The sequence below is a fragment of the Rosa chinensis genome, chromosome 5 (genome assembly GCF_002994745.2).
Source record: "Rosa chinensis cultivar Old Blush chromosome 5, RchiOBHm-V2, whole genome shotgun sequence".
In the NCBI taxonomy this organism is placed as follows: domain Eukaryota; kingdom Viridiplantae; phylum Streptophyta; class Magnoliopsida; order Rosales; family Rosaceae; genus Rosa; species Rosa chinensis.
The window spans coordinates 68,098,173-68,109,611 of NC_037092.1; the positions used below are offsets into that span (position 1 = coordinate 68,098,173).

The following is an 11,439-nucleotide window of genomic DNA, read 5'->3' on the forward strand; positions in this document are numbered from 1 at the left end:
AAAAAACAATCAATTAACTTCTATGAATTTAAACTTATAACTCTCATACACAAATGTAAATCAATCAAAAAACTTATAACACAAATCCCAAACCATACACAAATGTAAATCAATCAAAAAACTTATAACTCTCAGTCTCTCATTCTCTCACATCTACTTCAGTTCATCACTTACACTCATCAGTTCATCACTTCATAATTCATATCATCACTTACAGTTCATCTCATCATCACCTCATATCATCATTTACAGTTCACACAAATGAATAAATCATACAATAACAAAGTGGACAATAGTTTAAAACAAAGTTTTCAAAGACTCAAATTTCATCTCATCGTCACTTCATATTTGCTTGTTGTGCTCCCTGCCTCACTCAAAGACTCAAACTTTCTGCAAATCAATTTTAGTTGAAAAGAATTAGAATGCTGGCAGTTCTGCAGATTCAATCAATGAAGAAGAATTTAGGAAGTTTTTGCAATTTCTAACGTTGAACAAGAAAGCTCACGATGTTGGCTACTGCCTGCTATGCATCAGCTTGTGTAGAGCTGAGACTGGTCAATGATGACTCTATTCCTTGATTAAAAGCATTTTCTGCAAAATAACAAAGACAAGGTTAAAAATAATATCATGGTTCATAAAATAAGAAACAAACAATATAAGTAGCTTACCCCTCTCAAGTTCCTCCAAAGTGTGATACATTTCAAAATAGGGTCTTCTGCAATGATAGCCTTGTCAATCTCAGTTTGCAATGATCCAAATAAACTTGAAAAAAGAATCAAACAAAACAGACAAGCATCAAACATTTTAATAATTGCAGAAAAAAGAAACAAACATCAAACATTGTGATATTAATACAAACATCAAACATATATATAATATATAACATTTTCATCATTTAACTTTACAAGAAGTGCATCATTTAACATTTTCATCATTTAACTTTACAAGGAATAACCTTCTGTCCGATCAAAACACATATAACTTTGCAAGAAGTGCATGATTGCTTATTAAACACATATACCAACAATTCAATAGTTTGTCTAAAACAAACTCGAAAACATATTCAGCCGAGTTTAGATGGTTTCTCTTGCAAACCCTTCACTTTTCTCAGTAACCTATCAAGTATCAATTGCTAAGAAAACAAATTTGCAGGTTAATGAGAATATGGCAAAGCAACCCAACACAAAGCATTGGATGATGTATTCATATTGTTCATTATATGCTTAAATATCATGGCCCATCGAGATCAGTTAGCATTAAACACATTGGAAAATAAAGATGTGCAAAGTGATAACAATTCATCTATGATAACTTGATAAGTCAGAATCTCTCGAATCATCTCTAGTCAAAACCCAGAAAACATATAATCACAACAACCCAGTAAAGATTTTTTACATATCAGATTATAAGAAAACATGTCAAGAACATTGCAAAAAAAGATACACCATATATTCAAATTGATAATATATGACAAATTGGGTAGATCGAAGTCTCGAACCTCAACAATCCAAAACAATTGAAGCACCGAGCTCCTACTCACCAGCAGTACTGCAACAATTGATCGACTGATGTGAATCGAATCGCTTTGATGTGAAATGAAATCGAATGGGTCGAGGGATTCGATTCTTCGAACTGAGGCTCGAGTTTGAGAGAGAGAGAGAGACTGAGGGAATGGTCGAGAGATGGACTGAGTCACTGAGGGATTAGGGATCGGATTAGGAGTTTGGATTTGGACCAAGAGTTTGAGAGGCAGAGGCTCAGGTCCATTTTCGATCGGGTTCGAGAGAGAGAGAGAGTGAGAGACGAGGTGAGTCTCCAGACTGGAGAGAGGCGGAGACTGAGAGAGTCAGAGAGTGAGAGAGGGATCGATGTATTTGGGATTAGGGTTTTCCAGGTTTAATCTAACGGTTGTTGGAATAAAACAGAAAAAAATCAACGGCTATGATTGATTGTAGAATAAATATTTAAATTAATTAAATATTATATTAAATATACGGTACGGTATGGTATACCGTGGTTTATTAAAACTCAATACCGATACCGTACCAAGTATAGTATATCGGTACGGTTGTACCGTACCACAATGTCGGTAACCGAAGTGGCTGGTAACCGAATCCCTTGGTTCGGGACGGACACGGTTGGCTGGTTTGGATCGGTTGGATTTGCCAGCCCTAGTTGTTAGAGTCCTAGAGTATTTAAGCAACCTTAAACTGTTGCAGTAGACCACCATCTTTCATAACATTATATATATATATATATATATATATATATATATATATATATAAAACATAGAGTTTTTCTTAAATTCTCTTGTAGACTCCAAACTATATTTTTAGAGTTTATCGCTTGTAAACTCAGGTCATTCCGACATGCTATTATAACCTGAGCATCAAAGTTCAAAATTAATACACAAACAGAAGGTTGTATTTATTCAATACAAAGACTACATATAAACGGACATAGTAAACTTGAGACCAGCATTTCAAATCTCATTTTATGGATGGATGAAGAATACTAAGGGGGTTGAAGCGGGCTACTAAAACACAAACAAGGCTAGATCATATTTCCTCAGAGTCGTGAATGCCGGTTTTTCATCCATTTCAAGAACGTTATTCTCATTATGCATCTTCTTGCAATGTGTCCCAACAACTTTCCAATCAAAGCATTGAATTATAGCTGCAAGTATCCCAGGTAGCATTTTCATGGTTAGGGTTATACCAGGACGTACATATCCTCCTTCCGGATTCGAATGGAATAAATTGAAACTATTGTCCTCTAACATCTATTGCATTTGCCTTGTTGTCCCCATCAAGTTGTAAGAATCTTTCAGGACAAAACTCTAATGGCTTTTCCCAATTCTTAGGATCTCTTCCGATGACCCAAATGTCTTTGGCAATGACTTGTTTGCCAACCTTATATTGTTCTACACATTTTCTTGCGACTAAAGTCAATAGTGGGTGTAGCCTAAATGATTCTTTTATGATGGCTTGGATGTAGGAAAGATTGGGAACATCCAATTCTCCGACTAATCGTCCATTTTCAACGACTCGATCTATCTCATCCCTTGCTTTTGTAAGCATCTCTGGGTGATTGATAAGCTCTGCCAGCGCCCATTCCATTGAAATGGAGGTTGTGTCTATGCTAGCCGCGAACAAATCCTGCCAAAAAAAACTTTTGTCACCTTTCTAAAATAAATAACAGTTGATTATGATGAAGAGAGGAGAAAATTCATATACAAATGGAATTTAAGTTCCAGAACTATTAAATAATTTTTTTCAGAAAAATCACGTACACTTGTTAATATATACACATATATGTTCACGTTCTCTCACCAATTTGTACATTCAAGTATCAAACTCATGAGACGAGAATTCTATAAAATGCAAGGATAACACATACACTATATATAAGACCATTCTACGAAAGATTAGGATCAGGGTTAGGGTTAGGATTAGGTTTAGAAGAAATATAGGGGTGAATTATACCGTGATTAGACCCTTAACATGATTTCTTGAAAATTCAACCTCCAAATTCTCACTACCCTCACCCTCCAAAATATCAAGAAAGCTCTTGACATCCTTTTCTTCTGCAGTGTTGCCTTTCTTCTGCATCTTCCTCAACTCTTCACGTTCAGCGATCACCTTCTCCACCAATTCATCGAACTTCTTATGTATGGTCTTGGTTCTCTTCCGAAATCCTTGCAAATCCAATTTCTTCCAAATTCAATTAAACTCACTGAAAATCTTGGCCGCCTCCCAGACCACAAACATCGTCTCTTCCGCCAACGAAGCACTAGAATATTTTCCCAGCATCATCTTCCCGATGATGTTATAGCCAACCCTCGACACTCCTCACTGAGGTTGACTGATTCGCAAGTCTCAACTTTCTTGGCTAACAGCCTCAGAAGCCTCACGTACTCTTGGTTTTGGATGGCTGAAAAGTTGTCCACGCTACGGCCGCCTAGGAGCTCATTCGTGATCAACTTCTTGGTGAACTTCCAGTGATGTGCATAAGGTGAATATGCAAAGGAAGCATTGTATGTCATGGTTTTGACAGCGATTCATCTCAAACTCGGATTTTAAATGTTCGGCTATTTCCCTAAACTCATTAAGGGTTCTAATGATGTTCATACGCTCAACATAAACTGTGTTGACACCTAAATTTCCACAAGTTCAAATGAAACGAGTGACAGGCAAAGGGGACGAGTCATCTACCTCGCAACCTAATTGGGCCTTCAAGCAAGCCCACTTCACGTCAAAAGGAAGCTCTCAACGGGAAGCCCAAATGCTCAAATGATTGACATGCATTTTCAAAGATGCCAACACGCTTATTTATCATGCAATACGCATAGACCCAAGCTACGTTTGGGGCTTATATGGAAGGGTGTGGTGTGGAAGGTAACAGATTCTGTGAGGCCTATTGTTAAGATAAGGCCCGTCGACAATTTTGGGCTTGGGGACCAAAATTCATGCTTGAGGGGCTAAAATCTTAACAAGGGCTAATAGAGAGATGAAAGCAGGCCCAGCAAAACCTAAAGCCCACTAGACTTATTTCTTTACCTGAAGTCCATTACCCAAAGTCCATTACAGTAGCTTCTAGCCCAAAGGCTGTTAAAGCCTTCTTCTTCCCAAACCAGAATGTCGTTTCTATCAAGATTGCTGCTGGAATTGGTACTTCACCATTTTGGCAAGAACCCAGAATCCATGGAGAGGCTTTCTGATTCATATGCCCAGCAATCCCCTTTCAATTTCCAATAGCCCTCAAACTTTGTGATTACAATTTACAATAGAAGAAAATAAGGGATTAGAATCCCTCAAAGATCATAGCAGCACAAAATCTGGGATCCCCATCACCGTCCTATACCTGTACCACCAATCCTCACCCTCATAGCCAGAGCAAGCTTTCACTCGTTTGGTTTCATGGGGAAAACAAAAGCTGAAAGCTTTAGAATGATCCCTCCAAAACTGAGAATACCCTTTCAAAGCCTCTGGTTCTTGGCACAAATCTTCCCCGTCTATCTCCGCTATAGAAAGCGAGTTCATTGCGGTTGGCAACCAAGCCACAACAACCCAGAAACATCAAGCAAAAGATCAAGCTCTATCTCTGAATCCCTAGCCATCAATTCCTCCAAATCAACCTTAACCCAAAAACCCAGAAATCATGCCATTGCCAGAACTCTCTCTCTCTCTGCTAAACTCCCAGTCATCTAGCTCCCACACCACATCTACCTATAAGTTCTGTTCTCGTGAAATCTAATCCAATTGCTGTTGTTATTATCTAAATCGTTGCTGTTATCATCCAATCCAATCGTTGCTGTTATTATCTAGTGCAATCACTGCCATTATCATCTAGCTGGTCACAACGAGGTTGTTCTCAGGTCCGACCTTTGATCAACTTTGGGCCTAGTCTCGCTTAATCAAGAGGGCCCTGCTGCAAAAGATCCAAAATACAAAATTGCCCTCACAAATTGCGAAAATTGCAAATTCGGAACTTGTCTCCTTAATAACAAAGCACAGGCATAGTTCATTGTTGACATATCATTTCCCAATCAAGTAGTCACTTAGACGATTATACCACATTCGTCAGTATTGTTTCAATCCATATAGTGAGCATTTCAACCTTAGTGCAAATGCGCTCTGTGATCTAGAGCCACTTGACTTGGGTAACTGAAGTTCATCAGGAACCTTTATGTATATTTCCATATCTAGATCCCCATAAAGATACGTTGTGACCACATCTATAAGCTGCAAGTTCAGTTTTTCGGAAACTACCAAACTGACAAGGTAATGGAACATAATGACGTCCATTACGGAAGAATATATCTCCTCGTAGTCGATTCCAGGGCGTTGAGAGAAACCTTGTGCCACGAGGCGAGTCTACAATATCATTTTTCTCATCACACTTTCTAATGAAGACCCATTTATGACAATAGATTTTATATTAGGTCGGATTGGCACTATGTAATACCTTAAAAATTCGTTATTAATTTCTAATGATTTTTTTGGAAAATTTTAAGTTGATTGTTAGGACTATTTCGTGGTTTGAGGATGCAGTGGAAGTGTTTCGGATGAATAATTACTCGAAATTTTTTATTTTCTAGGGGTTAAGGAGTTGACTTTCGATGCGAGTTCATGGACATGCGGCACACGTAAATCGGAGGTCGTATGAGAAAGTTATGGTTAGCAGAAATATATGCTATTTTGAGGAATTGGTATAAATAGAAATTTCTGAAATTTGAAGATCAAAATTAATATTTTTGGAAAGTTTCCCTTTTTGGAAACCCATTCTCTCTGTTCTCTCTCTTAAGAAACCCTAGGATTCGGCAGTTTTCCGTTAGACCCGACCTAAAGGTAATTCCTGATTTCAGTGCTCGCCAACCATGGCACCGACCCAGATCGCTTCCTCTCCTCATTCCGGTCCTCCCTACAGTGATCACTAGTGGCGAGGACCGAGCACGGCTAATTCAAGTCATGAAGTTAAACGTCGACTAGCCTGGCGAGATTTTCCTATTCCGGCGATGACTAGACTTGAATCCAGTCACGTTGTGTTGCTGGTAGTATGCTTGTTCGGTCCTTGGAGGTTTGGTTGATTGATTTTCAGTGTGGAACTTCAATTCTTGATAAACAGTGTATTTTGGCTTGCGGCAGCGATCTAGGCTGAATTGGCTTAAGTCTCAAGTATTAAAGTTAATCCTTGTGTTTTGCTCTCCATGTTGAACAGTTGGATTGAGCTGGTGTTGAGTTTGGCACGGTGGCATGTGGGGCTCACGCGCACCCTCCTGCGTGTGGCTGGGGTTGAGGAAGTTTCTTTCACCATTATCATCTACCTGTCGATACGAGCATTTTGATATATGGTTTGTAATATTTGGAGATTGTTTGATTATGTTAGGTTTTTAGTGGTTTAGATTATGTCGGTTTTCTATCCGTGAGGATCCGAACGTTGGAACGACTTGTCATTTTGACATATTGATCATAGGAGTGTTCCGGAGACTTTGGGTGGTCTTGGATGAAGTTCTGTCTCGATTGGCGTCACTTTTGGGTTTTAGTTCCAATGGGGGTTTCGAACTTTAATCACATTGTGTTTCGTATACTGAGTTGAGACTGTATTTTCCTTAGATGCTTGACAGAGTGTGCTCTGTAAGTTATCTAGTTGTGTGAAGACGCAGTGGGAATTTCAAGGTGAGTAGTTTTACAATGTTTATTTACGAACGAATTTACTTTATAATTTTGGGGGTTATTTATTTAATTACAAACTATAGTTAGTATTAGTGGCATTCCTAAGTGAATGACTATGTGTGTGTGTGTGTACATGACTTATCAGAAGCAGAATTTTGCAACCCAGAAAAAGTGCGGACATCGCTCCTCCAACCTCGATCAGTTGTCGACGGTGGCGTTTCTGTTGTCTGACGAAGGTTGTGGACATCCCAGACGGCATAGCCATCAACACGAAGGCGAAGGCGATCGAATTCTCAGTGATGCGCGGAAAGCTCTCCTGAAACCATGGAAGTACCATCAAGGTCTCAAGGTCAACTTTGAACCCTTGATCGACGAGTACAATAACAGGAAGAGGGTCGACATCGTAGCCTGGTTCAGTTCGGCACAAGTAACGCTGCCTTTCTGCCCCTGATGCAGCCTGGAGGAGCGACATCTGCACTTTTTCTGGGTTGCGGGTATAATTTATCCAGAGCGAAGCTTCGCTTTGAAATTGAAGTGCGCATTTAGAGTTTAGGGTCACTTTTCGATCGCATATGCACATCTTGACCGTTCAGTTTTTAGGTACTAATGTAGAGATCATCTCTGCAAATTTTCAGCCAAATTGATGATCGTTAAGGTATCTAAGTCGCTTAAACCAATGGACAAACTGAATCTATCTAACCTAAATCGTACTAGCTTTAAGGCAGTTATCAATCCCTTAACGATCATCAATTTGGCTAAAAATTCGCAAAGATGATCTATACATTTGTACTAAAAACTGAATGGTTGAGATGTAGATATGCTACTGAAAAATGACCCTAAACTCTAAACGCACACTTTAATTTCAAAGTGAAGCTTCACTCTGAATAGGATCTGTATATCTATATATATATATTTATTTATTTATTTACGTGAAATATATATATATATGTATTGGTGGATTTGTTGTGATACAAGTAGTATTCGTGAATGAGTTCATATTATTGTTTTGGGGTGTGACATTTCAAGGAATCTTTTATTAGATTTGGGTAACATTTTGGGTCCAGTGCGACTCGCTTAATGTTTGAGTCTTTGTACTGAGGAGAGTCACAGGTGGTGATCGGGATTTGGGTAACATTTTAGGTCAAGTGCGACTCGCTTAATGTTTTGGTCTTTATACTAAGGGGGGTCACAGATGGTGATTAGGATTGGTGTAACATTTTGAGTCCAGCGAGACTCCTTGAAATGTTTTGGTCTTGTATCGGGGGTCTGAAGACTCTGAGTCTAAAGATCGGGGATTTGAAGACTAAGAGTCTAAAGATCGTTTGGGGGGGGGGGGGGGGTCACAAATGGTGACCAAGGCATATTTATCAGGAACCAAGCCATGGTCGGGTGATTGGTTACAATCAGTTAGAGCTCTATTCTGTTTGTTAGAGTATCATATGGGGGTAATAGTGAGGTTACTTGGGACTCATGAATATGGGTTCTTAAAAGAGAGTCTTGAAAGTGTTCTTTCTTTTATTGTCCATGAAGGACGTGGATTTTCATATTTAATTGTCGGGGTTTCATTAATATGATTTTGTCACAGTGTGACACATGTTTTCCTTATGAGTAAAAGATGGGAAGTTTTGAAAGAAATCAAGCGTGAGTTGATTCCTTAAATGGAATGGGCGGTTTTTCGTGATTTGTGTGAGTTGCTTCCTTAATTGGAATGGGTGGGTTTTCTTGTGATCAGTGTGAGTTGTTTAAATTGTTGTATTTGAGTTTACTCATACAAGCTTTCATAAACTTACCGAATTTACCTGTTGTAACTCGGTGCACTATTGGATCGTGTACGTAGGGTAATCCTGCAGGTCAAGCTAATCAGGGGTGAAGCTGAGATCTAGTAGCAGTTGTACAGGTATGAAGCTAATTTTGTGGCTTTACTGTTGTTAAGACTTCTACTGTGTAGTAAGCTTTGAGGAGCATTTACTTATTATTTTGTTATGCAACTTAGTTTGTAAACTTGTGTAATGTAATATATGACTTTACGGAGCTAGTCTGTATTGACATTGTACTTTCAGGGCATCAGTATGTACTTGGTTTAAAAGGAAAAAGTTTTCTATGTATTTTGTATTGATGACTTAACCATTCATGTCCGATATAATTGTGAGATTGTCTTGATTTTTAATGATTTTAAAAATCGGGGTGTAACACATTACCGGCCTAAATACGATCCTCTTCGCTAGAGAATCCAATTCAATACCTAGATCTCATCTTTCCATTTAGGCCAATATGCTCTACACTATCATTCATCAACGGAGCGTGGTTTGATGCCATTACACTCAATAATCTCACATGCAACAGAATACGCGAATACATCATCAATGACGATGGAGTTTCAAATTATATCCCACATCTCATGTACACTAGTGTAGTTTGTAGAGCTCTCTATATTCTTAAGAGTAGGTTCTGATGTTGAGACTTTCCCCAATGATAACCATAATCCGAAACATTCTCATGAGACAGATTTTGAGTGTCGATGATCAAACTATTAGGTTGTGCCAAAGTCGCTCTCTTCCTAGGGCAAATATCCTTCGAATCAAGCAGCCTCTAAAGCCACAAGGCCATTGTCTATGGTGGCGGCGGCGTACACTCTAGCTTTTGGGGCTGCGCCATGTTCTTTATTCAGGACATCAATCCTTACAAACACATTTGTAGCTGGTATATGTGATCTCGTCACTTTAGCAAGGATCAAGATGAGACAAAGTGGGGATAGACCACGACAATTTCCATCGTTCCTGTTGAATGTTGTAGTTCTTATCTCATTCAAACGACAGGAATACTGTCTCATCAAAGTGACAATCTGCAAAATGAGCGGTAAAGTGATGGCCTGTCAAGGGGTGTAAGTGACAGAGGATTGTTGGAGCCTTAAATTCAACATATATGCCATTCGTTTTTGAATACCCATCTTGGTGCGCTGTGGCGGCACAATTGGTACATAAAACGCTCACCCAAATATGCTTAAGGGTGAGATATCAAACTTGTACTCAGTCACAAGCACTATAAAGCAAAAAAATGTTGAGTGGTGGTGGGTCGTAGACTAATTAGCATGGATGTATGCAATATTGCATAACCCTAAATGGAGATATGGAGATTAGTTCGCATTATCAATGTCCGGGCTACCATCGTAGTCATTAATGGCTGCTTTCGTGAGACCATTTTGGGTGTGCACATGGGGAACATGATGCCCAACATCGATCAATCCCCAAGGACATGTAATAATCATCGAAAGTATTCAACGTAAACTGTTAATGCTCAGAATACCGCTACCTGATGTCGATTTCTGATAACGTGGACAGGGGTCCAATCTTCCGATATGTATATGGTTCGTGAAGTCCCGCTAACCTGTCAAGAGAAATACAACGGCATCAAGAGGGGAGACCGTGGTTGGCGGTCTTCGCTCCTCCAATGCTAAAGTTAAAATGATGTACTTGTATTGACAAATGCAGCAGTAAATAGCTATTGAATGCGTAATCAATGAAGAGAGAGAAATGGACCTTTTATAGGTGAAATAGTGAGTTACCTCACTATTGTTTTCGATGTGGGACTGATACCCTTTAGTTTGCTGAGTTTTGGTTCTTTCTGAGAGACAACTTTGGGTGGCGCATGTCGGCGCATCAAGGCATGTTTCGGCTTGAAGTTGGCTTGTCGGTGGAGGTTGTCTTAGTGTGTTTCCAGAGATCACTCCACTGAGGTCGTTCCGCCAAGGTGGCGTGGTTAAGTATAAGTGTTAATTATGGCCGGCAGTTGCCATGTATGTACAAGTCCCCTAAGTCCCCAGTCAAGGAGGGATTTTTTGGTTAGGGAGTTACAACAACTAAGGCGGAACCTTTTGTTACATGTCGGTCATAATTAGTGCAAGTGCGTCGTCAACCATGGATATTGTTTGAGCGAGCGCTTTTTGCCCTTTTGGGTGGGCCCCTGCTAGGCCCTCCAAGGAGTCCCCAACTCCCCGGCTAAGAAAGACCTCTGTTTGGTCAGACGATTGTTTGTTGAGGGGAGCTGTGTGACAGCATGAGGCGGTGAGTAGCGATCCCACTCTTTCAGTGCCTTAGCGTCGAGAAGTTAACTGCCAAATCAGTGGCTGCCGTAAGCTGTGTTAATTGTTCCCTTGCTCATTCTCGGAGGAGAAGAACTTGACTGCACCGCCTTGTTAAGGTCAGTGTGCTGATGATAAATGGGATATCCCCGGTTGGGAATGTTCTGCTAAATGTAAATTGTGTCG

The 11,439-nt window shown here is 39.6% G+C and overlaps 2 protein-coding genes across 2 annotated transcripts; both read right to left on the reverse strand.

The window, feature by feature from the left end:
• Positions 1–503: 503 nt before the first annotated feature.
• On the reverse strand, positions 504–2,704 carry LOC121049260. The gene is made up of 4 exons (XM_040505942.1): positions 2,550–2,704; positions 1,541–1,663; positions 669–762; positions 504–591 (listed from the first exon to the last, which is right to left on the reverse strand). Exons 1-4 carry the CDS (start codon positions 2,702–2,704, stop codon positions 568–570), a joined length of 396 nt encoding a protein of 131 aa, XP_040361876.1. The 3' UTR covers positions 504–567.
• A 61-nt stretch (positions 2,705–2,765) lies between these two features.
• LOC112163905 (licodione synthase) lies at positions 2,766–4,045 on the reverse strand. Its single transcript, XM_024300168.1, has 3 exons — positions 3,856–4,045; positions 3,486–3,697; positions 2,766–3,158 (listed from the first exon to the last, which is right to left on the reverse strand). The coding sequence occupies exons 1-3, from the start codon at positions 4,043–4,045 to the stop codon at positions 2,766–2,768; spliced, it is 795 nt and encodes a 264-aa protein (XP_024155936.1).
• Between the last annotated feature and the right edge of the window lie 7,394 nt (positions 4,046–11,439).